The 27,629-nt window shown below is 43.9% G+C and overlaps 1 protein-coding gene and 1 long non-coding RNA gene across 3 annotated transcripts; one reads left to right on the top strand and one right to left on the bottom strand.

Moving 5' to 3' along the window:
• The first annotated feature begins 1,067 nt into the window (after positions 1 to 1,067).
• On the top strand, positions 1,068 to 2,814 carry LOC132588487 (uncharacterized). Its single transcript, XR_009556507.1, has 2 exons — positions 1,068 to 1,169; positions 2,129 to 2,814. It is a non-coding gene; the product is annotated as an uncharacterized LOC132588487 (long non-coding RNA).
• Positions 2,452 to 26,105, bottom strand: GDE1 (glycerophosphodiester phosphodiesterase 1). Of its 2 annotated transcripts, none has more exons than XM_060260882.1 (6): positions 25,851 to 26,105; positions 11,859 to 12,034; positions 7,533 to 7,638; positions 6,474 to 6,566; positions 5,811 to 6,022; positions 2,452 to 4,883 (listed from the first exon to the last, which is right to left on the bottom strand). In XM_060260882.1, exons 1-6 carry the CDS (start codon positions 26,103 to 26,105, stop codon positions 4,736 to 4,738), a joined length of 990 nt encoding a protein of 329 aa, XP_060116865.1. In that variant the 3' UTR covers positions 2,452 to 4,735. The 2 variants fall into 2 exon arrangements, with proteins under 2 accessions (XP_060116865.1, XP_060116866.1); XM_060260883.1 differs by having other exon boundaries at positions 11,859 to 12,030; positions 25,851 to 26,104.
• Positions 26,106 to 27,629: the final 1,524 nt, after the last annotated feature.

Here is a 27,629-nt window from a genome sequence, read left to right as displayed (position 1 = left end):
TTTTTGCTTTCAGATGGATGTATGGTTCAATTCATAGGGGACCACAGCAGCTTTGTCAGTTTTCCCAAATTATAGGCACCAGAGAACTTTAACGTAAACCACAGATATTTATTTTTAACACAAAGTCTTAACTGGGGATATGGGTGATATATACACAGGCTATATTATGTCTCAAGCTGTTAACAAGTTGCTCAGTAGTTTCAGGCTTTAAAATATCTTTTTCTTTCTCTTAGGTCTCTCAGGTTTTCAGTTCACATATAATACACTCTCCAACACTAGCAAAGGCTGGCCTCTTGGGTATTCTGTGCCAAGTCTCTCAAGTTGACTGGAGCCTCTACTCCCAGCCCTTCAGACTCTTAGACCCACATATATTCCCTCAACCATCTCTCTAGCTTTTAAGAGATATGTATGTGTCTGTGACCGTTCAGGTCTTCACGGTGACTCTTCCTTTTGGTCACTCACAGCCCCTTGCTGTTTTTATAAAGCTAGCAGTCAGCTTTGCTTCTCATGAAGACTCTCCTTAGCTACTGCCCCAGCTCCTTCTCAAAGACCAACTCTCTCAGACTCTGACAGACACTAACTCTCTCCGGCTCTGTCAGGCACAAACTCCCTCAGACTCTGACAGGCACTAACTGACCGCCTCAGCCGTTAGCTATCAATCTCCCACTGAGAGTTCCGAGCACTCTGGCCCCCACCCTCAGGTCACCTGACGCAGGCTCTGTGCATCTTCAGTTTTCTGTTTAACCCATACCTTACTGTCACAACATGTTTGAAGAAAACCTGCCCCAAAAGAAACTCTGCTTTGTGTGGTACTAGATATGAGACACAACCAGGGCTTTTTTTGTAGGAGGAACTCCTTTGCATATTAGGCCACCCCTCTCTTATGTAGCCAATCCTCCAAGATCTTACAGAGCTCTTCTTATAGGGCCTACTGGAAGCTCCAGGAGGATTGGCTACATCAGGAGGCGTGTGGCCTAATATGCAAAGGAGTTCCTGCTACAAAAAGAGCCCTGGACACAACCAATCTCTGCCTATCACATGGTTGTTATTCTTGTTTTCCCCTCAGCCTTCAGGAATGCCCGAAATGAACAGCTTCTTCCCACATTCTGCTGCAGTCCCTCGAAGGACCAGCTTCTCCCCTCAGTCTGAAATGACCACCTTTTCTCAAGGTAAGTCATGACCCCAACACAGGAAGGACAACCTGGTAGCAAAGGCAACACTTGCACTTCCAAGTTTACTTACTTTCAGGGCCAGATTAACAATGAAGCCAAGTAGGCACTGCCTATGGGCCCCCATGCCTTTAGGGTCCTCAGGGTGGCTTTTTCTCTACCCATTTCCCCCCTGCTTGCAGCCCTCCCAGCCTGCACACGCAGCCAGCAACTGAGCCACTGTTTGCTCGACTTGCCTGGTGCGGCTGCTGCCGCCGTTGTCACCAAGTTTGCCTCTCTCCCGCAGCTTAGTAAAAGGGGATTTTGAGAAGGTGCCTGCAGGCTGCAGCGGAGGCCATGAGATAATTTGGGAGGGGTCCCCCAAGATTTCGACTGCCTGGGGGCCTCCGCAGGGTTTAATCCAGCACTGCTTACTTCGGTAGAGTCAAAGACTGGTATCTGGAGGACAGGAACGGAGTTGGTTTTTATTGTCTGATCAGTAGTATGCTGGCACAGGTGGACAGAGTTACAGTAACCCTTTGGTTTATCTGGCATTGGTTAGCACTTTGCAGTTAAGTCTTAGATTTTCTTGGAGGTGCTGATGGAAATCATGATTGCAAAACACCTCCCGATGACACCTCTTCCCTTACCCAGCTATGTTTAAAATTTCATCATCCTACACCAGTTTGGTGTAGTGGTTAAGTGCATGGGCTCTTATCTGGGAGAACCGGGTTTGATTCTCACTCCTCCACATGCGCCTGCTGCTGTGACCTTGGGTCAGCCACAAGTTCTCTCAGGGCTGTTCCTCTCAAGAGCAGTTTCTGTCAGAGCTCTCTCAGCCCCACCTACCTCAACAGGGTGTCTGATGTGCGGAGGGGAAGGAAAGGAGATTGTAAGCCGCTCTGAGAGGAGAGCAATCAGACAAGATTGGAGCAGAAAAGCTGGCAGGATGCAACTCAATGTCTGTCTTTTGCTTACAGCTGTTCAAGGGAACCAGCAGCCAGGCGAGACTGCAGGGGTTTCTGAGGCCCTGGCTCTTGCTCTGAGAGCCAGGCAGCAGGCCGAATGGGAAATGGATGAAGAAGACTTTAGACCATGAAAGCACAGACATGGAGGTGCAAGAAGCACCAAGAAGCACTTTGGGGACAGGACTCGGCAGTTTGCACAACCAAAGGGCCTGGCTGCTGGAATTGCAATTGCATCTGCTGTTAAGTCTGTGTAAGAAGTGACATAACTCTGAATGTGGGCTGATGAAGACAGGATTAAAAAGCAAGGATTTTGCTTCAGAAATCAAACCTTCCCCACTGGTTGCGGTTTAATTTATTATGATTTTTGAGAACACAGTGCAGTGAAATATATCGAGAGACTGAAATAGTTTGCTGATTTCTAACCCCCCCCCCCCCCACCCTTTTCTAAGTCCAGGATCACTCACATGCTTGAAGGAACATGGAAATGGACCATTTTTTAAAAAATGGAGCACTGGATCAGTGTCCCTGGTGAGAATTGCCAGGCACAGTTTTGTGGACATCTGTGGTATCCTTCTCTCTGAACTGAATTATTGCTGTTCTAATCGCAGTATTTTTAACGGAAATTATATAAGAATTAAAAATAACCCTTGTCTTCTGGTGCAATTTATGCTGCAATTTGGAAATAGAAATCTCATTTCATGTTTCTTTTTTCATCTCTTTTTTTCAATCTCCTTTAGCTTATATATTTTTTGGTAAATCATTGCGGAGCTCATTTCCTTTGCAGAACAGAGCTGTTTTGTCAGTTTTGACTTGGCAGGTGCAATTAAATCAGGCACGCAGCCAACCAGGGGCCCGTGGGGCCTGGCCCCCTGACAGGTTTTTGGGGGCCCTCACCCCTATCCCACGGCCACCCTCCCTCCTGTGTAATTTAAATTATGCCACTGCCCCTCCCATGCCATTCAAAGTGCCCACCAATCAGCTGATTGGCAGACTCTTTAAATCAGGCAGGAGAGAGAGAGATGGCCCCCCAGCCTCTGCAGTTTCTGCACTCACCCCCATGGTCCCCTCCCCAGTGGCCCCCTCTGCCTGTGGCACCTAGCTACGAGGCTTGGCTGACACGTGCCCATGGCCCTGTACACCAGGGGCAGTTCGACTGCCAGCTGACCCAGCCACTCCTCCCAGACAGGTTACCGGGTCAACTGCCAACAAGAGGAGGCTGAGAAGTGCCTATTTGCTGGAACTGTAATTGCATCTGCTATCTAAATTGGGGCTTTTTCCCCTTTTCATCTCAATTGTGCAATTGCTGCATGGCTATCTTCATGTAAAAGCTAGTTTCTAACACCAAATTCATAGGCGTCGCCTAAAAATGTCTTTCAGTTTCTTTCCCTCTGCTGGAATACACAGGGGAAAATTGGGAGTTTTAAATATGCTTGTACCCAGATTCTGAATAGGCTGGTGGCTACCTGGGAAGCTGATCGTCGATCTTATTTAAACCTTCCCCACGTACAGTCTAAATTGCGGTCTCGTTCTTCAAAGCGGGTTAATGTTTCTGCTTGCTTCCCCATTTCCCATACCAGCTATGCAAAAAAGGATGAAATTTTCAGAAAATTCCAATGCAGTAAAGTAATACTTAATACTTACAGGACTGCATTTGGGATTGATCTCTGGAATACAGATGGCAGAATAATTCTGAAAATCAATTAGCCTAAAATGTTCTGGGAATAAATCTGCAAGAAGGCCCTGATTTTTAACCCACCTCCGCCGCCACAGAATCTAGAATCTTGTTCAAAGGACCATCCTTAGAAAGATTTACAAGAAAAATAATTTTCACCTAAGATATTGGATCTTGTCTTGGGTATGGACCCCAGGGATCCAAATAAAAAAGCTGTGTCTTTAGGATCAGATGTGACTTTGGAAGCTGATATGTACAGGCCACTAAGTTACGTTGCCCGCCCATCCGGAGCAGCATATGCCAGTAAAGACCCAGCATGCCTAGTCCTATTTGTTGTATAGACGGTTTCCTGGTCCTGATTCTCCACTAATGGCCTTTAATGGCATGCCCCTCAGTAGACGCACCCTTGCCGGTGGACGCTAAAGTGATCAGATACACTATATTATTTTCCAGCACAGCCCCTAGATTTCAGAGAGAAGGGGAGGAGGAAGGGCAAGCTCTTGGGTCCGAGCGACAGGCCTCCTCTCCAGATTCCCGTCTTAAGTTGGGCTGATAAATATGATTCAAGTAACAAGGATGATTTAGAGAGATCTAATATCAGAGCTTAGTCCCAATAAGCAGCTCAACTTAGTAAATCTGCAAATCCTACACATATATTGTTGCAAAGTCAGTAATGCCAGTCTGATTCTTGGAGGGAGAGCTGCATGGGCCCTTTCTTCTCACCATTGAAAATCTCAGATCTTCTCAAGATCAAAAACAATTGTACTTTGAGGTCTCTTATTCAGGGTGGCAAAAGGAGAAAATCTGGAGGCGGTTTTGGATTGGGGTAGCCCAGTCCAAGAAAACAAGCGCACCCATGATCATCTGAATCCCTTGAAGCACCGATGCTGATTGACATCAGTCTGCCTAATAAGTCAAACCCGGAAGAGTCCAGTGAAGGCTGGGAGCTAGTAGTGGGGGTCACAATCCTCAATTAAGCTGTCGGTGATGTAGCTGGCCTGGAGAACATTTTCGTAGTACATTTTTTCAGCAATGGTGTTGACTGTCCAACCGACCACCTGGATCCCTTTGGCAGACCACTGTCTCACGTACTCCCTGAAGCGGGGGGAGAGGATGAAAAATGGTGTAAATAAATGGAGGATGAGTGGCTGTGGTGAGGTTAGAATTTGAAAGAAGAACTGTATTTTTGAATATTCTCAATGCAAATGGCATGCCAGCTTTTCAGTCCTCAGGCAATCTTATGGGTACATTTCTGCTTGCTGGCAAAGTACCAGAATGAAAAGTCAAAAGGACCACTGACTATGACCCCTAGATGTCACTCATGTTTCTTAAAAACATTAGATAACAATTTATTCGGTACAAAAATCCAATCTCTCTTGTTTGGCTTGTGGTCAGAACCAAAATAGTATAACAGCACAATAAGATACAGTTTAACTTTCAATAGTCTCACTCCAATAATTCCTGTTGTCCAAAAATGTCCAACTAGACATGCAGTTCTGAACAAGAGTGGACTATGTGGAATCTTGAAAATGACATGTTCTCCGGATAAGAAATGTTGCATTTTGAGTGACTCTCTTTCAAATCCAATAAGCTGCTGATGGGACCTGATTTCAGCAATGTGTTCAACATAGGAACCAATTCATTCAGTCATGGAGGATCATGACTACACATATAGCAAAATACCACATATCTCTGATGTCATTGTAAGGGGCATCATTATCAAATATGGTGTGGGGGGAGGCAGACAGTCTGATCAAAACACATCACTGTACAATTTGTAGTGTTTTTCACAATCCAAGGCCAGGTTAATTCAAGTCCAAAATATGGATTCTGGGAAGAGCAGAATTTGGGGAGCATCCTTTACTTAAACAAAGTAGGACTCCATATCCATTCCACTACATTTCTGTACTGATTTTTCCCGGTTTGGGATCTGCTTGTCCTCTTTTCCCCACTTCCAAACCTCTGCGGAGGGCAATAAAGTGGGGCTGGGCTTCAGAGTACCTTGTGTCACCAAACACTTACTGCGAAACGAAGTTTTTCTGCACCAGAAAAGCGGAAACCCCACAGAAGTGCCACAGGAAATTGTGCATGCTCCAGTCCATGACGACATCCAGAGCGAGAGACAAGTAGTGTTTCCAGAAGGAGTTGAAGCGAGGCCTCCCGTCTCCCCAGTGACTGAAGCTCCACGGTCTGTGAGTGAGCGCTGTCACAACGTTCCGATCTGCTTGCCTCATCTGGAAGACCAAGCCGACAAAAGGCAACACCAGGTGCGTCTTGGGTACCAAAAGAGCTGGTGACTTCTGGGGAGAACTGCAAATGTGTCCTCAATGTCTGGCCCCCCTCCCCTTTGTGTTTCATTATCTTCATGTGGGTATTTGTAATTTATAAAGGAAGCAAGGTTTAGCCTCAAGGCATACACTATGTTTGCTAGAACATGACCCTTAATACATGAGCTCTGTTAAGGCCAGGGGTGACCAAACCTGCTTAACCTAGGAGGGAAGGGAAGGGAAGGGAAGGGAAAGGAAAGGAACTATAACTTTAAATTCATTCTCCAGGCTGCTGACCAATGGGGCAGTGGGGGCTTAAAGAGCCTCAGTTTGACCACCCCTGTGCTAAGCCTTCCTTGTATTCTTGTAACATAAAGAACGATAAGTGTTGCCATAACACTATCAAATGGAACTTTACCTTGTAGACGACATCTGGCATAAAAGAACAAACAATGCTAGTGTTGTACAGCCGAGGATATTCCTGGTAAAGGTGTTTTAGGGCTGCAACTGCCTGCCGGAGAATAGATTACGTGAAAGTTCTGTACAGGCACATGTGACAGAATTAGCCTAAAATAAGGTTGGCATCTTAAGAAATGCTGGGCAAGGGCTAATGAGTATGCAAGAATGCACACCGTTTCATAGAATCAAAGAGCTGGATGGGACCTCCAGGGTCATCTAGTCCAACCCCCTGCACAATGCAGGAAATTCACAAATACCTCCCCCTAAATTCACAGTATCCTCATTGCTGTCAGATGGCCATCTAGCTTCTGTTTAAAACCCTCCAAGGAAGGAGAGCCCACCACCTCCTGAGGAAGCCTGTTCCACTGAGGAATCGCTCTGTCAAGAAGTTCTTCCCAATGTTGAGCTGGAAACTCTTTTGATTTAATTTCAACCCACTGGTTCCAGTCCTGCCTTTCGCATGCGACTACTACAGTTTGGAGGAGGAACCTCTGAGGGAGCTCAGGGGCAAAGGGGAAAAATATTAGAAAGTTTCTCAATTCTTAAGAGTTCAGCAAAATTCTCACGGGGTTTGAACAAAGGAGCCCAAAAGCAAGTGTTTTTTTTGGGGGGGGGAGGGGTGTAAAAAAGAAAGAGCACAATAAAATATAGAGGTTCTGGAGCTCCACTCCTGTGAGCTCCTCCCCAAAATGAGGACTGGTCACTACCCTACTCCACCCTCACCACTTAGAGAAAACATGCTCCCCACCCCCATTTTACTTTATTACTAGTCTTTCAAAGAGAAAAAGGAGAGCTTAAATCATTGATGTTTGAGATGCCAGCCAGGCATAATGGCCAATGTGGACATACCAGCTGTGACTGGCACTGGAAAACAAACAAAATTATCTTTTTGGGGGGGGGGGTAAACATTAATATGTCAAGAGAGAGATCCCTCTCAGAGCTGGCTGAGTGACAGAACTCCAGCGTGTGTTTTCTCACCAGGAGATTAGAATTTAGCATCTTGTAAAGCAAACAGTACCTGGTCTGCGTGGCCCTTGACATCAAAGTAAATGATGAGGTCATAATGCATGCTTTCCAAAACGGCTTCTTTCAGTGTGGGTATTTTTTCACCACGGTAATCTCTCCTATAAGGAAAGGGTGTCATGGTGTAATTCGAGCAAGAAAACACAAGGCTATCCAGATTATCTCACCATGAAGCATCTAAGGGTATGATCCAGAAATAACTGCACACACTTCAATCCCATTAAAGAACAGGACAAGCACACAGTTCAGTTTTGGGGGGAAGTTCCCCCATCCCTTAAAGATTAAAACCCAGCCCAGGACAGGCCTTATTCACAGTGCAATCCTAAAAATACTTTCCTGGGAGTAAGCCCCATTGAATAGACTTAAGCAGAATTTAGAGTAGACCTGCTTAGGATTTAGGCTGTGATGCTGGGGAGAGAGGACTAGAATTAATTCTGTTCTCTGGTTCAATTCTGGTTTACTGTAATGCCCTCTACATGGGGCTGCCCTTGTCCCAAATCCGGTGACTCCAGTTAGCTGCAGCCAGGCTTTTAATGGGAGTTCCTTTATGGCAGCGTTTCTCAAAGGCATGGTTGTAACCCAGTACCGGGCCACGGAGCCCTCAACGTTGGGCTACGGGGCCTCCAGTCCCCTGGCGGCCCCTCCTTCCCCCATATCGTGCCTCCCTCCTCCGGGTTGTGTGCCTCCGCACCTCCTTCTCTCACCCTTCCCCACCGCAGGCAGGTCAGTTTCATCCTGTACAAAGCCCTCCCTCGCGATCGGTGGGAAATCAACACTGAGCTCATTCTGCGCTGGGCCAAGCCGGCCGCAGGTCAAACAGACCGCAGTCAAAAAGGGCACATGGCTCCTCCCTCCTTGGCACTTCAGTGGAGAAGGGATCAGCCATGCGCCCTTTCCAGGCGCGGTGCCTTCGAAATGCCGGCGGCATGCCTCAGCGCTGAATTATCTTAGCTCTGTTTTCCTCACTGAGGAGGTGAGGAGGGGGAGCTTCACAAAGCCGGAAATATACCAGTGGTGGGGAAGGGAGGGATAAGGAGGCGCTTGCAGTGAGAGTCAGCATTTCTAAAAGTGAGTTGCTCCTATCCTGTTTTTTTTCATTTTTCTTTTCTCTTTCTTCCTTTTGGCCCTCCTTTCTTTCACTCCTTCCTTCCCCTTTCCTTCCTTCATATTTCCTTTTTCTTTCACCCTCCCTCCCTTTCTTTCTTTCTTTCTTTCTTTCTTTCTTTCTTTCTTTCTTTCTTTCTTTCTTTCTTTCTTTCTTTCTTTCTTTCTTTCTTTCTTTCTGTCAGTCAGTCTTTTCCCATCCTCTTTCTCTTTCTGTCAGTCTTCTCTCCTTCCTTCCTTCCCATTGCTAATCTGAGTAGACCTGGGGGGGGGGGGGGAGATGCCCTGCCATTTCATGTTTTCCCAGCACTGCCATTTCAGGTCGGTTCCTTCCTTCCTACCTTTTCTCTGTCTCTCTTTCTGTCATACTTTCCCCTTGACTCTCCTTCCTTGCCATTGCTAATCTGAGTAGACCTGGGCAGGGGAGAAGCTTGAAATGCCCTGCCATTTCATGTTTTCCCAGGATGAGAGCATTTTATATTTTTAGTTTTCTGCTGTGTGATCCTTGTGCTTCTTCTTGATTTTTTATTTTTAAAATTGCATTGCAAAATTCCACCATCTCCTACTTTTCCTAAAAAATATATTGCAAGAGTTTTAGGCTTGTTTGTACATCATTTCCTGTCTCCTGGCTCCACTCCCAAAGTCTCCTGGCTCCACCCCCGAATTTTAATGGGCCACGAAGGAGAAGTGTAAAATATCCGGGCCACCGGGGGGGGGGGGAACCCTGCTTTACGGGAACACATTCAGCCTGTGCTGAAAGCGCTGCACTGGCTACCAACAGTGTACCAGATTCACTTCAAGGTGCTGGTTATTATCTTTAAAGCCCTATATGGCCAGGGTCCTGCATACCTTAGGGACCGCCTTTCCCTGCACATGCCTCAGTGAGCACTTCGGTCTGGGTCTCAAAACCTGTTGACAGTTCCCAGCATCAGAGAAGTTAGGCTTAAATCAACTAGAGCCAGGGCCTTTTCCACTGCTGACTCTAGCTGGTGGAATGAGCTGCCGGAGGAGGTCAGGGCCCTGCGAGAGCTCTCACAGTTCCGCAGGGCCCGCAAAATGGCACTCTTCCACCATGCATTTTAACAATGGCAACACCTGCAGCAACGGGACAGGCCCCAAAAATACTACCAATGGTTCTATCTCATTATGCTATGGTGATCCAGGGATCATTTAGAACATCTAATATTGACCATTTAGCTATGTACCACCATTAGAATTCTAAGTGTTGTCTGAAACGACTGTACTAGCACCTGTGGATGTTTTAATAATTGTTCATATGTTTTTTATGTTTTTATTGTTTTATCTTGTTTGGTCATGCTAATCCGATTGCATGACCCTTAATCTGTGAGCCGCCCTGAGCCTGCCTTTGGCGAGGAGGGCGGAATATAAATTAAATAAATAAACGTCCCCAATGAAAATTTCCTCCCGGCCACACTAGATTCAGTGATCCTCAATAAAGAAAAGACAGGTTCAAGAAGGTGAATGCCACTTTTTTTCTTGCTGGAGCTCATAGTAGGAGGGAGATTTTTATCAGGGAAACTGCAAGGTAGAAAAGGTTAAATGCTCTAGTTTGCTGTCTTGGACTAATCCAAATCTAACTCCCTCCCCCATGCCATTGTTGTTGACCATTTAAAAAATGTTGGGGATGCCTGACCTGGAGAGCCCAGGCAAGCCTGATCTCGTCAGATCTCGGAAGCTGAGCAGGGCTGGCTCTGGTGAGTACTTGGATGGGAGACCTCCTTGGAATACCAGCAGTCAGGAGGGCAGGGGCAGGCTCTATTCAGCCACCTCTCTGAATATCCTCCAGGCCCCCAGTGACATGACGAGTCAAGTTTGATACAAAACTACATTTATTGATAGACTGATACTTTCTCCTAGTACAGGTTTTTGAGAGTGATGCTAAAGATACATTGATACAATACTTTTAAGACATACGTCAAAGGATTCCCAAAGGTGCGGGCGAGGGATGCGCTCTAACATATAAACTATCATAAATGTCTACATTCTCACAATGTTATCAGTATCTCGTCCTTGCTTTCCCCCAGATGTTTCAAACTCCCAGACAGGAATGTATGGGAAGGTGCTGATTACTCTTTCTCAAGTTAGTTTTGTTTCTCACTACTCTGCTTCACAAGCAATAAAGCAAGAAGGCGGAGGGGGAAAGAATAACAGAGTCAACATACCTGGGTTCTCCATGATATTTCACAGACTAGTTTTATGGAGGACCCTAAAACAATTAATTACCAGTGGAGTTCTACCATGCTTGACACCCAGTAGGGGTCAGTCACTAGAGGTCTCCAGGACTTCCAGGTTCTTCTCTGTCAAGTACTTGGATGGGAGACCTCCTTGGAATACCAGCAGTCAGGAGGGCAGAGGCAGGCTCTGTTCAGCCACCTCCCTGAATATCCTCCAGGCCCCCAGTAGGGGTCAGTCACCAGAGGTCACCAGGACTTCCAGGTTCTTCTCTGGCAAGTACTTGGATGGAAGACCTCCTTGGAATACCAGCAGTCAGGAGGGCAGGGACAGGCTTTATTCAGCCACCTCTCTGAATATCCTCGAGGCCCCCAGTCACCAGAGGTTATCATCATGACATCCAGGTGCACATACATGTGCACACACACACACATGCATGTTAAAAAATATTCCTCCCCCCAAAAAAAAATTTTTGGGAGATCATTGATCCTTAACTTCTAAAAGAAAGCAAATACTTAAACTAATATAGATTATTGTTTTGCTCTGGACCTATGCTGCACTTTCACAACTGCTTATTCTGGAATTACCCCACTGAGATAGGATGTGACTGGAAGAAACAAATTAGGGCTCCAATCCTTCCATGCAAATTTGTGTGAGTAGATGTTCCTGGCTTCTGTGGAACTTGCATTCACGTAAACAACCACACAGAGTTGTAAAGAAGCCAAGAGAAAAGACATAGTTAATGACTGGAAATACTATTGAAATACTGACTGGAAACACAGCTTATTGTTGGAACTCTCTGTCTGGGGCAGTGATGCTCTGTATTCTTCTGTTTGGGGGGGGGGCACAGTGGAAGGGCTTCTAGCCCCACTGGTGGACCTCTTGATGGCACTTGCGTTTTTTGGCCATTGTGTGACATAGAGTGTTGGACTGGATGGGCCATTGGCCTGATCCAACATGGCATCTTTTATGTTCTTATGTATCACATTTCCAGAAATGAGTGTCATACAAATGGCTCACTTACCACAATCTGTGTTTAGCAGCTGGATTAAATTTTCTGACCTCAGCAAAGGTCAAGTCACGTAAGCTGCCAGACCCATCAGTGGTCCTGTCAACTGTTTCATCATGCATCAGGATAGGAACACCATCGGCAGTGAATTCGAGGTCCAGTTCCACACCTGTTGCTCCATTCTCGGCTGCCTTAAACAAACAAAGACAAACCACCTTAAAAAGGAGTGTGGACCACCGCAGACTTGGCCTTTTGGCACATGTTTTGCTAACATATCACACTGGAAACCAGAAGACTATAACTGATCCACCAACTATACCAGGGTGGCCAAACTTGCTTAATGTAAGAGCCACACAGAATAAATATCAGATGTTTGAGAGCCTCAAGACATGAATGTCAGATGTTTGAGAGCTGCAAGACATGAATATTGAAGGGAAGGAGGGAGGGAAATAGATTGGAGGAGGGAGAGGTGGAAAGAAAGCAACTTTAACTTCAAATGCATTCTCCAAGCTGCTGGCTGGCTTGGAGAAGTGATTTAATGAGAGAAATGCCTTCTCCAAGTTGGCCAATGGGACAGTGGGGGCTTCAAGAGCCACATGTGGCTCCCAAACCACAGTTTGGCCACTGTTGTACTATACTCTGACTTGAATTTTGGCCCCTGCTAATCTGAATGCTGTACGGCTCCACACTATGCTCGATCCATTTATTTACATGCCCTTCAGAAACCCAACCTACACGTATAACACAGGAAATAAGTCATTTCTAGTGACATCTTTCTGGATAGATCCCTAAAAACACAACCATACTGGCTTGCCTAACATAATTACAAGAACAGCTAGGCTGCCAAACCCATTAAATCTGCAAATGTACCATGCAACCACAGAGAACTAGTTATCCTAATTATCTTAGTTCCCTGCCCCCACCTTTTTTAAACAAAGCACATTTGTAGCTTTCACGTTCACAGTGATATATCTGATGGAGTAACTGGCAATATACAGTAAAGAACCAGACTGGGAAACTTCAACAGGCTTCCCTTTCTCTTTGCCATTCTGTCGTTTTCTAAAATACGTCAAACCCTTTCCCTGCTGAATCATGCAAAGGAGAGGAAGCATATGGGTAATCTGCATGCATGAGCAAATGTCCTAGATTTGCACAAATGTCTGAACAATGTGTCTGGTTCTGCTTGGTAAAGAACTTTGCTTCATTGAGTACACAAAACTCTAACAGCTTTGGTGAAAGCCTTTTAGAATCTGACCATTTGTGAGTGCTGCTCTGTTGGTTATAGCAACCAATCTCAATGGAGAAGTCAGCCAGGCATGTGGGAGCCTATTTTAGCTGTGGTGCAAACTCGGTGCAGAGTAACTAAGGTTACATTAGCATTCAACTGCAGCTTAATGTTTCTTCTGTGTGATCAAACGATGTGAGCATCGATAAACACCTATGAAACAGGCCCTGGCGATAGAAAATCCTCCGATAACAAAGTTTATAGAAAAGTTTATAGAACTCACTGAAAATGTCGACAGTGTGTGATTGCCATAAAAAAGGCCAATGGCATGCTGGGAATTATTAGGAAGAGAACTGAAAACTAATCAGCCAGTATCATAATGCCCCTGTATAAATTGATGGTGTTTCCTCATTTGGAGTACTGTGTACGATTCTGGTCACTGCACCTCAAAAAAGATATAGCATTGGAAAAAGTGCAGAAAAGGGCAACTAGAATGATTTAAGGGGTTGGAACACTTTCTCTATGAAGAAAGGTAAAAACGCTTGGGGCTCTTTAGCTTGGAGAAACGTTGACTGAGGGGTAACATGATAGAGGTTTAGAAGATTATGCATGAGATAGAGAAGGTAGAGAAAAAAGTACTTTTCTCCCTTTCTCACAATACGAGAACTCATGGGCATTAAATTAAATTTCTGAGCAGTCGGGTTAGAATTGATAAAAGGAAGTCTTTCTTCACCCAAAGGGTGATTAACACTTGGAATTCATTGCCAAAGGAGGTGGGCAGCTACAAGCATTGCCAATTTCAAGAGGGGACTGGATATGGATAAGCATACGGAACAGAGGTCTTTCAGTGGCTATTAGCCACAGCGTATTGTTGGAATTCTCTGTCTGGGGCAGTGATGCTCTGTATTCTTGATGCTTGGGGGGGGCACAGTGGGAGGGCTTCTAGCCCCACTGGTGGACCTCCTGATGGTGGCACTTGGGTTTTTTTGGCCACTGTGTGACACAGAGTGTTGGACTGGATGGGCCATTGGCCTGATTCAACATGGCTTCTCTTATGTTCTTAAAGCAGGCTCTAGATCAAGGGTGGCCAAACCGTGGTTCGGGAGCCACATGCAGTTCTTTCACATATATTTTGTGGCTCCCAAAGATCAAGGAGGAACTTAATGCAGGCTTACCCTCAAGTAAGCATGCTTAGCATCAGGACCTCAGTCAACCTCTGAGAGCTGACCCACGGGTAGGTAACTATTTCTGCTGTGTGTGAAGGGGGGAAGGAGGGGGAAATAGGCAGGCTTGCAGGCTCTCTTCCTCCACCACAGAAGTCGCCTGGAGACCTAGAGCAGGAAAAGAGAGTGCAAGAGTCGAGGGAGCCACTGAAAGGAGGAACAGAAGTAAAGGGGATGGTGCAGGGTTGCCCCTTAGCTTCATAGCTCTTGTAGGAGCTGTATTTACTAAGCTTGGTGACAAGACAAAAAGAAATGCATAATAACGCAAATGGTAGTCAGTGATTTATGTGGTACATGTGTGTTTCCTTCTCCCACCGGTGCCAAAAAATAATTCCCTACCCTTTCCCTATGCTGGTTTTATGGGGACTGTTATTCCCGGCTTTTGTTTTTTAAAAAGTCTCCTTCAAGCATGGTTGTGTTGTAAAGTGCATACATATGTATTTTATCTTTCAGTGTAAAGAAACTATGAAGAGTTTTAATAAAGACGTGTGTGTAATATTTGTTTATGTCCTGCAGCTCTCAAAACATCTGATGTTTATTCCATGTGGCTCTTACATTAAGCAAGTTTGACCACACCTGCTCTAGTTTAAGAAAGCTGAATGGACAAAGCATTAACAAACAGGTACACTTTTATTTAACTGTCTTGGGGGTGGAGGGAGAAAGACACATGCTCATTTAAACAAAGTTCTCTTCGGCAGGATTTTGAACAAACTTGTTCACACCTGCAAGATCTCTGCTTGATTTCTCTTGCATTTGGTATCAAAATGAACTTAATTTACTAGGATTTTTAAAAAGGTCTGTAATAACTTTTTTAGGAGGACTAATCATTGCTGGAGCCAACACTGTGCAACCAGAAACTTGAATGTATGTAGTGCATTCCTGCTTCTACAAGATCTTGCATAATTCTACTTCTGTCCTGTGTCCTCCCTATATATTATAGTGCCCAGAAACTGGTTTCACAAGGTCTTGTGCCAGCAGCAATGCAAGTGAGCATACAAAATGTTAGCGCAAACAGCTATCGTGGTCTTTTTCTTGTGTTTGTGTTTGCACAGACAATCTAGCGCAAGCCCAAATGTTGACGCTGAGCCCAACCCAAGATATTGCAAAGCAAACAGCAAGTAGATTGCTCTGTGAAAAGTAAACTCATCGCAATGAGCCAGTTTAACAAGGGAAATGTCCAGGGGCTCGCATCCTGTGAAACTGCAGCTGCCCATTGCAACCTGATGGACGTAAACTGCATAACAACACCTCTTAATTCTCAACCCTAAACTCACAGCGGCAAGATCTCAGTGAAGCCAAGAACACTGCAGTGATTCTGTAACTCCAGAAAGAAGAGTCGGGGTTTGAAACTCTGATTCCAAAACAATCCTTTTCAGTTCCGCCACTTCTGTGATCTGTGCTAATTCCATCACCCTCCAATTAAACCGACTCTGCCTGAACCTCCTCCTGCTCAAACTCCATCTCGCCAAAAAATTGTGCAAGATCACAGCCAGGTTCCTGCTTTCAGGAATGCCAGGGGATGCTCAAGGACATCTTGATATGGGGTTCCCAAAATTTGGGCCTCATAACAAAAAAAATTGAGATTCTACCAAAGGTTTGGGCGGATCACAACCCAATATGTTGGTCTACAAAACTGCGAAAGAAAACAAGAAGATGGAGAATTAATGAGGATTTACTACAAGATAAAGACATTGTATCATTTTTAGGAAAGGAGACTGCAGCATTCTTCCAAATAAATGAAACGGATGACATCGAATTTCAAACAGTATGGGACACTTATAAAGCAGTAATGAGGGGACTATTAATTACATTGAACAATAAAGATAAAAGAGCAAAGGAAGAAAAGTTGGCAACATTGCAAAAGGAAATAAATAATAAAGAAAAGGATTTGAAAAAAAGACCAGGGAAAAAGAAATTAATAAAAGAAATTACGATATTACAATCCCAAGTTAAGCATTTGCTGAACAAAGAGTTAGAATGGAATTTAAAAAATTTGAAACAGAAATCGTTTGAAAGTGCGAATAAACCTGGTAAATATTTAGCCTGGCAATTGAAAAAAAAGAAAGAAAATAAGACTATAAATAAAATTACGGCAAATGGGAAAGAAATAGTGGATCAAGAAGGAATTAAAAGAGAATTTTTTAAATACTATGCAAATTTATTTAAAGGTGTAAATATAAGCAAAGAAAAAATGGAAGAGTATCTACGGAATATCCAGGTGGCACCTTTGACGGAATATATGAAAAAGATATTAAATGACCCAATAGAGAAAATTGAAGTAGAAGCAGCAATAAAAGCAATGAAAGAGGGTAAAGCCCCTGGGCCAGATGGATTCACATCAAAATTTTATAAAACTCTTAAGGATGAAATAACACCCAAACTGTTGAAACTGTTAAATACAATAAGAGAAGAAGGGAAGATCCCAAAGACATGGAGGGAAGCTGCAATTTCTTTGATTCCTAAGGAAGATAAAGACATCACAAATGTAAAGAATTATAGACCAATTTCATTGTTTCATTTCATTGTTGAACAACGACTATAAGATTTACTCAAGAATCTTAGCAGAGCGATTGAAACAATATTTGATCAATTTTGTAAATAAAGACCAAGCCGGATTTCTTCCTAAAAGACAAATAAAAGACAATGTGAGAGCTGTCATTAATGTTGTGGAATACTATGAGAAGCACCCAGAAAAGGAAGCGGCCTTATTTTTTGTTGACGCAGAGAAAGCCTTTGACAACTTGAACTGGGACTTTATGTTTGCGGTAATGGAAAAAATTAATTTAGGGGAACAATTTATAAAAATGACAAGAGCAATATATACAGATCAATATGCAAAATTGTGTATAAATGCAGATCTTACTAAAGAACTGAAAGTGAGTAAAGGAACAAGGCAAGGATGTCCGTTATCACCACTGTTGTTTATAATGACCCTGGAAATATTGTTACAACAAATTCAAAAAGATGAAGAAATAGAAGGTTTAAAAATTAGAAGATTCTCTTATAAATACAAAGCTTTTGCAGACGATATAGTGTTTATACTGGAGAATCCGATTCAAGTGTCACCATTGTTGTTAGCCAAGATAAAAGAGTATGGAGAACTAGCAGGATTGTATATAAACAAAGAGAAATCAAAATTCTTATGTAAAAATATGCAAGCAAATAAAATAAAAGAACTACAAGAGGTGACGGGTTGTGAAGTCACAACCAAAGTTAAATACCTTGGAATAGAGATAACAATGAAGAATATTGATTTATTCAAAAATAATTATGAAAAACTGTGGTACAAAATGGACAAAGATTTGATGAAATGGAATAGGCTTAATTTGTCCTTATTGGGTAGGATAGCTGCAATCAAAATGAATATTTTGCCAAGAATAATGTATTTATTTATTGTAATGTAATAATGTAATGTAATAATATTGTAATAATGTAATTTATTTATTAATCCAGGCTACTGGAGGGACTACCACGGTGGGAACCTGCGCGGCCTGGGCTGCGGGATCTGCATTGGCTGCCGGTTGTCTACCGTGTTCGCTATAAGGTGCTGGTCATTACCTTTAAAGCCCTATATGGCCGAGGACCTGCCTACCTAAAGGACCGCCTCTCCCCATATGTGCCCCAGAGAGCGCTGAGATCCGGTTCTCAGAACTTACTAACAATCCCTGGGCCAAGAGAAGCTAGGTTGAAGGCTACCAGGGAGCAGGCCTTCTCGGTGATAGCCCCTCGTTGGTGGAACGACCTTCCTGAGATGGTGCGAGCCCTGCGGGACCTGAACCAGTTCCGCAGGGCTTGCAAAACATTTCTTTTCCAGCTGGCTTTTGAGATAGAACTTGATTAATCCAACGAATGGACATCTAGCCATCTTGCGTACATTATGATACAGTATTTTAGCACCATTTTATATATTTTAACTATTTTAAATAATTTATTTGTGACTGATATATTTAAAACTGTTTATGTTGTTTTATGTGAATCATGGGATCCCCATGTCTGTTAGCCGCCCTGAGCCCGCCTGGCGGGGAGGGCGGGATATAAAAATAAAATATTATTATTATTATTATTATTATTATTATTATTTATTTCAAACCATCCCGATTGTAAAAGATGCAAAACAATTTAACAAATGGCAAAGGAAAATCTCTGACTTTATATGGGCCGGAAAGAAACCAAGAATAAAGATGAAGATTTTAACAGATGCTAAAGAGAGAGGAGGTTTTCAACTTCCTGATCTAAGATTGTATCATGATGCAGTTTGTTTGACATGGATTAAAGATTGGATAATGCTGTTAGATAAAAAACCTTTATGGTTAGAAGCTCACAGAAATAAATTCGGCTGGCACGCGTATATGTATTATGGGAAGAATAAAATGGATGGTCTTTTCTCTCACCACTATGTTAGAAACACTTTACTAAGTACTTGGATAAAATATAAGAAATATGGGGACGAGAGAAAACCGCTGTGGATAGTGCCAGCAGAAGTAATAAAAATAACAGCTGAATCCGACAATAAAAGAGAAATGTCATATAACCAACTGCTCAATATTCGAGGAGATAAAATTGAATTAAAATCTTCGGAAGAGCTAGACAATAAATATGATTTGTTTCAAATGCAACAAATTAAAAGCCTGTTGGAAAATGATATAAAATTGGAAGGAATTAGACGAGAACAAACAGAATTGGAAAGGGTCCTGCTTGGTGATAATGAAAAATTGATATCAAAAGTATATAAGTTATTATTGAAATGGTCTACAGAAGAAGAAGTAGTAAAATCTCAAATGGTCAAATGGGCAATCAATGTGAATAGAGAAATACAAATGGATGCATGGGAATACCTTTGGAAGAACTCAATGAAGATATCAACTTGTCAGAGCATAAAAGAAAATTGTTTTAAGATGATGTACAGGTGGTATATGACCCCGAAAAAATTGGCTAAGATGAGCAAGAAAATGTCGGATAGATGTTGGAAGTGTAAAAAACATGAAGGTTCTTTCTTCCATATGTGGTGGACATGTGAAAAAGCGAAAGAGTATTGGAAGATGATACAACAAGAAATCTCCAAAATATTGGGTTACGACTTTAAGAAAATTGCAGAGACATTTTTGCTCGGATTACAATTAGAAAAATATCCAAAGGAAGATAGGACTCTAATTTGGTACCTGCTATCAGCTGCTAGGACATTGTATGCGCAGCTTTGGAAGCAAGAAAAAATACCGGATAAATGGGATTGGACTATGAAAGTTCTATCGTAGAGTGAAATGGATAAATTAACTAGAACATTAAGAGACTATGATTTGGAGATATTTAAAAAAGAGTGGAGGAAGTTTAAAGAATACATAGAGAAAGAGTCGAATGTAAGAAGACATTGGACAATTTTTTAGTAATAATGGGGGGGGGGGGAAACGAAGAAGCAAGAAGGGGGGGAAAATATTTATATAACGAATTTTGATTAGTCAGATGTATCTTTAGTATTGAATTAGAATCTATAACCTCGGGGAAGTCTATATTGGAGGGAGGGGGGATTGAAAAGTCATATGGGTTAGTATTGAAGCAACGAAGGGAAATTAAGTTCTGTAACCATATGCTATCAATAAATTGGTTAAAACATAAGGCCTCCACCGCCCCATCAGCTTGGAGAAGGCGTTTAAAATTAAAGTTGCTTTCTTTCTACCTCTTCCTTTCCCATCTAGTTGCCTGCCTGCCTTTCCTTCCAACATCTGTCTTGCGGCTCTCAAAACATCTGATGTTTATTCTGTGTTCCTCTTACGTTAAAGCAAGTTTGGCCACCCCGATACCGATGCTATCTGTAAACATATGAATTATCTGAGGTTTGGCGAACCCGGACTGCTATTTAATTAGCCTTCTAGTTAGGCTATATCCTATTCAAGTCTATCTATTTACTTTTCTTTTTTGTCCTTTTCATGGAAAGGAATGCAGAAAATTTGGGAACAGGGGAGTTTCCACTGTCTGAAGTTGGGGCGGTTGGCAGGTAATCTCCGTACTTTCATCTCTGTCTTGTTTCTTTTTTTGTTCCCCTGCTTTCACCCCTTTCTTACACTTGCCTGAAGCCTGATCTTTGCACTCCCCTCCCCTTCCTTGGTAAGGTGACGGGAGCAAAGTAACTTGGAAGATCAGGAGAGATACTATCCACGTCCCACTCAGAAACAAGGAAACGAAACTGTGGAATAGTTTGTGATCTGATATTTGGGGTGCAAAATAAATCGGAAGTAGACACAGGAGTAAACAGTTCTCCTTTCCCTGTTCATCAAGTTTGCCATGGATCATATCTCGAACAATGGAAGATTACGATATTTACTGTCAATGATTCACAAATATTTGCACGTCATCTCCCCTGTTAGTTTGTAGCCACTGTTTAAGGCTAATTGTTCTAAGGGCAGTCCCTGTGGTTCTCTCTCTCTCTCTCTCTCTCTCTCTCTCTCTCTCTCGGCTTGACTTCGCGAACGAAGATTTAAGAAGGGTGCAGTAGTCCACGTCTGCTGCAGGCTCGCTGGTGGCTGACAAGACCAATGCGGGACAGGCAGATCCGGCCACAGTGGCTGCAGGGAAAAGTCTGATTTGAGGTTGGTGCTGTAGCAGTGCGATTCTTCCTCAATCTCCTTTTGCCACCCCTGTGGTTCACTGATGCGTTAATCACTCCTACTAAAAGGGAGTGTAATCAAAACAAGTGAGTGTAATCCTTCCTGTGTTTGCCACACATTTAATTGCAATTGCTAGCTTCGGTTTGTTTACCAGTGCGACATTTCAACGTGAAGGAAGGGGGTTCTGATTCTGGCCCTGTGAAGGTTATTCCTGGTGCAGATTCCATTCACATCACAAGACTCCTCATGAAGCAAAGTTTACAAATACAATTTTAAATAAAGTATTTTGGGCCGGAGCTCACGGGAACGGAGCTCCAGAACCTCTAAATTTTATTGTGTTCATTCTTTCTTAAACACCCCCCCACACACACAAATGCCTGCATCTGGGCTTCATTGTTCAAACCTCCTGTGAGAATTTTGCTGAACTCTAAAATTTGACAAACTAATATTTTCCCCCATAAAAAATAGGAAAATAGCCAAAACATATAAAGCAGACAGATGGAAATCTTCATCATGCCACTGTGAGAAAGTAATTTGAAAAGTATGATAGGAGCAGTGTTCTCTAAGCTGAGTTAATACGAGCGAGTTCACAGACTTTTAGCCACCAGATCACACATTTCTGACTTAGTTCAGGAAAGATGACCCCAGAGCACAATAATTTATGCAGTAGCTCACTAATGCCAGTAGCTCACAAAGTAGAATTTTTGCTCACAGAACTCTGTGGTTTAAGAGGGAACACTGGACGGGAGTAATATTTTATTATGACTATTATAATTCAAGAAGCATTTAAAGGTAGATGCTGAGCTGATATAATTTAGTACACCTTCGGGTGATGTCAGGGGTGTGTGGCATATTCAAATGAGTTGTACTAATGAGCTCCAGCACCTCTTTTTCTATTAAATGATCCCAGTAAACAAGGATGTGTGCTTTGCAAAGATCCAGGTGGGCAGCTGTGTTGGTCTGAAGCAATAGAACAAAGTTTGAGTCCAGCGGCGCCTTTAAGGCCAACAAAGTTTTATTTGAAGTTTAATTCTGGGTATAGGCTCCCGTGTGCCTGCACGCTTCATCAGGTAGCTGATGAAATGTGTCTGCACACAAAAGCTTATACCCAGAATTAGCTTCAAGAGAGGACTGGATCAACATAGGGAGCAGAGGTCCATCAGTGGCTATTAGCCACAGGGTATAGGTGGAACTCTCTGTCTGGATCAGTGATGTTCTGTATTCTTGGTGCTTGGGGGGGAGGGCTTTAGTGTCCTGGCCCCACAGGTGGACCTCCTGATGGCACCTGATTTTTTTGGCCACTGTGTGACACGGAATGTTGGACTGGATGGGCCGTTAGCCTGATCCAACATGGCTTCTCTTATGTCCTTAATTAAACTTTGTTGGTCTTAAGGGTGCCACTCAATTGAAACTTTGTTTTACATAGATCCAGGTGGGCAGCTGTGTTGGTCTGGAGAAGAAGAACAAAGTTTGAGTCCAGTGGCAGCTTTAAGGCCAACAAAGTTGTATTTGAGCTTTGGTATGCAGGCACACTTCCTCAGATACATTGAAATGAAAAGTAACAGTTCATTGAGAGTGAGCAGCAAATCAGTACACAATGATGATATTTAGGTTTTTTTGCATCTGTTAAAACAAGAATAACAAGTTAAGTTTACAAGGTCAACGCAGTAAATGTGTCAAAACAGGAGACTGATTGTGCAAGCAGTAAAAATATCCTTCTTAACTGTGGAATGCTAAGAACAATCAATCAGGACCATGCCCCCGCGCTCTGCTCCTCCCATGAAGGTAGTTAACAGCATTTTTTTAAGGTGGGGTGTGTATGTCTCCTCTGTCGTCAGATTAGAGAAATACATCCCAATATTTATTGATAATTGTGATACTATAAAACAGGCAACTACCAAGTTCTGTCTCTGGAGTATGGACTCTTGTCAGATTCCAGAGGTTAATGGTTTCCTGCCAAACTCTGGTTGCAGTCTTGCACATGCAATATACTGGTAAATAAAGAGCTTCATGACCTTATGAAGCAGAATAGACATTTTTCTACAGATCATCTATTATAGATTATGAGAAGTATATTCCACTAGCCTCAAGAGACTATTTCTCTCCCCCCGCCCCACGCAGAGAGAATGAGTGTGATTTGTGTGGCTATAAAGCAGTATGTACATTTTCACACAATTAGCATCAAGCGGCCACAAAGTGTGATGCACATTTTTTCTATTATAATTTTTTTTCTATTATAAAAAGTTATGGAGCCCTACAGCAGAAAATATTTTAATAAATTACAATGTGCAAATGACAAACTGAAGTAGTGAACAGGATACATAGCCCTGAGGAACTTTAAAGCAAGATATAAATTTTAGCATTATACAATTATAGCTGTAGTGGCTATAAAATGAGATATCCATTTTTTTCTCCATGACTAAAATGACTCTCACTTTTGCTATGAAGCCCCAACAGCAGACTGTATATTCATTATCGTTTACAGTCATCTCCTACCTCTAGACAAATGACAGGATAGCTAGAAAAATATGTAGTCTCAGGAAACTATAAAGTGCTTTATATATTATTAAATCAGATGTGATGAGTTATAAAGCTAGATATACATTTGTAGGTAAAATTAGATGAAATACTTTTGAAGAACCATAAAGCAGGATATACATTTTCCTATTACACATTTTCATTGAATATCTATCATACGTTATTCAAATATATAGTCCAATAACAGAGAAATGCATAGATCCAGATGAATAGCCGTGTTGATCTGAAGCAGTAGAGCAGATTTTTAGTCCAGTAGCACCTTTAAGACCAACAAAGTTGAATTGTGGGTGTGAGCTTTCATGTACATGCACATTTCCTCAGATACATAGAAACAGAAAAGGTAGATGCCTCTACATAGGTGAACAGCAAGTCAGAGTACAACTTAGTGAAAATGTTTCGACATACAACCAATAGTGTTTGCATATGTCAAAACATCTTCAATGTTGTATGCTAATTTGCTGTTCACCTATGTTGAGGCATCTGCTGTCTATATGTATATGAAATGTGCTTACACACAAAAGCTCATACCTTGAATGAACCTTTATTGGTCTTAAACAGGGGTGTTGTATGGCTCTCAAAGTCCCCACCACCCTGTCAGCCGGTGTGGAAATGGCATTTCTCTCCTTAAATAAGTGCAGTTAAAGTTGCTTTCCTTCCACCTCCACCTCCCCCATCTATTTCCCTGCCAGTCATGAAGCTGTCAAACATCTGATGTTTTTGTCTTGTGGTTCTCAAACATCCAACACTTATTCTATGTGGCTCTTACATTAAGCAAGTTTGGCCACCCCTGGTCTTAAAGATGCCACTAGACTCAAAAACAGAAATGCATATTCCCCTTTATGAGTTCACATTCCCCTTTATTGCTTCACATGGCTATTTTATTTGCTGTTTATTATATCTGCAGAGTTATGTGATTTCTAGACCAGGGATGGCCATACTGTGACTCGGAAGCCACATTTTAATCTTTCCCACACACCACATGGCTCTTGGAGCCCTCACCCCCCCCCCCCAGCTGGCTTGGAAAAGGCATTTCTCTCTTTAAATCACTTCTCCAAGCCATGCCAGCCAGCAGCTTGGAGAATGCATTTAAAGTTGCTTTCTTTCCACCTCTCCCTCCCATCTATTTTCCTCCATCCCTCCCTCATGTACTGTGGCTCTCAAACATCTGATGTTTATTCGCTGTGGCTCTTATGCTTAGCAAGTTTTCCCACCCCTGCTCTAGGGTGCATATTTTCCACTCTGGTGCTGTGTGATCCGATACACATTTTCAGCAACATATCCCAGAGGTGGCCAAACCTACTTAATGGAACAGCCACACAGAATAAACTTCAGACGTTTGAGAGCTACAATTAATGCCAGATGTTTGAGAGAAGGAAGGAAGGAGGGTAGGTTGGGGGAGTGAGAGGTAGAAAGAACTTTAAATGCATTCTCCAAGCTGCTGGCTGGCTTGGCGGAGTGTTTTAAGAAGAAGACCGCAGATTTATACCCTGCCCTTCTCTCTGAATCAGAGTCTCAGAGCCACTTACAATCACTTTTATCTTCTTCTCCCACAACAGACACCCTGTGAGAAAGGTGGGGCTGAGAGAGCTCTCCCAAAAGCTGCCTTTTCAAGGACAACTCTGCAAGAGCTATGGCTGACCCAAGGTCATTCCAGCAGCTGCAAGTGGAGGAGTGGGGAATCAAACCTGGTTCTCCCAGATAAGAGTCCACACACTTTACCATTACACCAAACTGGCTGGCACCCTAACTTCTGGCACCTCCTCCACCTGCACTGATAGCGTCACCAAGTCCCATGGGGAGCACCCAAGTTGGCACCCCCAGAAGGCCAATGTCCTAGGCAATCGTCTAGTTTACCTAGTGGCAGAGTCGGCCCTGTCAGTGGGGATTCCAACCTGATTCTACCAGATAAGAGCCCACAGGCTTAACCACTACACCAAACTTGCCTTCCCCAAGCCAGTTGACGGGGCAATGGGGGAGCTCCGAGAAACACACAATAGGTGTGAAAGAGCCACAGTTGGGCCACAGTTAAGGGGAGGGATGGTGGCTCAGTGGTAGAGCATCTGCTTGGTAAGCAGGAGGTCCCAGGTTCAATCCCCGGCATCTCCAACTAAAAAAGGGTCCAGACAAGTAGGCATGAAAAACCTCAGCTTGAGCTGCTGCCAGTCAGGCGAGGGACGGTGGCTCAGAGGTAGAGCATCTGCTTGGGAAGCAGAAGGTCCCAGGTTCAATCCCCAACACCTCCAAAAAAGGGTTCAGGCAAATAGGCGTGAAAAACCTCAGCTTGAGACCCTGGAGAGCCGCTGCCAGTCTGAGTGGCCAATACTGACTTTGATGGACCCAGGGTCTGATGCAGTAGAAGGCAGCTTCATCTGTTCATACACGCCTGGCCCATCCCATCTGATGGCTCTGGGGAGGGACCCACCTGCCTGATGGCGGCGAGGGTGTTCTCGGGGGCGTCGTGGCTGCCGCCGCGGTGGGCGATGCGGGCGGGGCTCTGGCGGGGCTGGAGGATGAGGTGGGCGCGCTGCGGGGCGGCGGGCTCGAGGCTGAGGAGGCGCAGCGCCAGGTAGAGGCCGCCCGTCAGCAGGGACGAGAGCGCCGCGCTCCGGCTCAGCGCCAGCGTCGCCACCAGCACGGCCGAGAAGGCGGCCACCAGCCCCTCCGAGTAGCAGAACATGGCCCCGAGGCCGCAGAAGGGAGCCCAGCCCGCCGCCGCCTCAGGCTGAGCCTCAGCGCAGGCCAGGCGGCCGGCCGGCCTTTGACAGTTTTATTGCCTCGCCCCAACGCCGCCGCCGGCCAATCGCAGCCCGGCGCCCCTGCGCCCTCAGCCAATGAGAAGGAGCCGAACGGGGGGAGGAGGAGGAGAAAGGGGCCAAGCCCCCCGCCTCCCTCCCTCCTTCCTTGGCCACCTCCCGCTGGGATTGGCCCGCCAGCCAATCAGAAGCCCAACCGCACAATTCTGACGCACCCCCCCTTTTTTCTGTCGGGGAAGCCAAAGTCACGTGCCCTGGACAAAAGAATTAAGCAAGAGGAGAGCAGCCGGTGGCACAGGGTGGTAAAGGACTGTGGTCTGAACTCTCTACTCACGACCTGAGTTCGATTCCGGCGGAAACTGGAATCAGGTAGCCGGCCCAAGGTTGACTCAGCCTTCCATCCTTCTGAGGTCGGTAAAATGAGGGCCCAGCTTGCTGGGGGAAAAGTGTAAAAAGACTGGGGAAGGCAACAGCAAACCACTCCGTAAAAAAGTCTGCTGTGAAAACTTTGTGAAAGCAACGTTACCCCAGAGTTGGAAACGACTGGTGCTTGCACAGGGGACCTTTCCTTTTTCCTAGTGCAGGGGAGGCCAAACTTCCTTAACATAAGAACCATGAGCCACATAGAATAAATGGCAGATGTCTGAGAGCGGGGAGACATGAGCATCAGATGTTTGAGAGCCACAGGACAGGAAGGAAGGAAAGAAAGAAGTCAAATAGATTGGGGGAGAGATAGAAAAAAGCAACATTAAATAAATTCCCCAAGCTGTTGGCTGGCTTGGTTTGGAGAAGTGATTTCAAGAGAGAAATGTCTTCTCCAAGCTGGCCGACAGGGTGGTAGGGGCTCCGCCATACAGTATGTGTGAAAGAGCCACATGGTGCTCCTGAGCCACAGTTTGGCCACCCCTGGTCTAGTGGCACCTAGAAGACAACCGTACAGATTCATGTGGACAGACATGTTAGTCTGAAGTAGCAGTTTGGGTTCTACTGTCCGTTGCATTTCTCTTATGCCAAAGGACAAATGGACACAACTCTGACATCAAGAATCACAAGACTGAGAGAGCTGTAAGAGAACACTTCAACTTTCCAGGACATTCAGTGGGTGACCTCTTTATTGCAGACTAGAACAAGAGATTGCTGAGTTACACTCAGAACAATAAGACCAGGACTTAACTATATGTGCTAATCTCATTCAGTCCTTGCATCTGTATTCTCATCAAAACAATATTATTTCAGTTAGCTTTTAACTGAATGATGATCGCCACAGAGATACTAGATCCAAATGGATGTAAACTGTATGGAAATAGCACCAAATTGTTTTAAATTGTTTTAATCTAATGTTTAATGTAACTGTTTTTGTTGTTATTCTATTATGCCCTGTGAGCTGCCTTGAGTGGTAAAGCTGTAGTACTGCAGTCCAAGCTCTCTGCTCACAACCTGAGTTCAAT

The sequence above is a fragment of the Heteronotia binoei genome, chromosome 20 (assembly GCF_032191835.1).
Source record: "Heteronotia binoei isolate CCM8104 ecotype False Entrance Well chromosome 20, APGP_CSIRO_Hbin_v1, whole genome shotgun sequence".
Classification (NCBI taxonomy): Eukaryota; Metazoa; Chordata; class Lepidosauria; order Squamata; family Gekkonidae; genus Heteronotia; species Heteronotia binoei.
The sequence above is the reverse complement of the archived record's forward strand: the minus strand, read 5'-3'. Positions and strand labels throughout refer to the sequence as shown.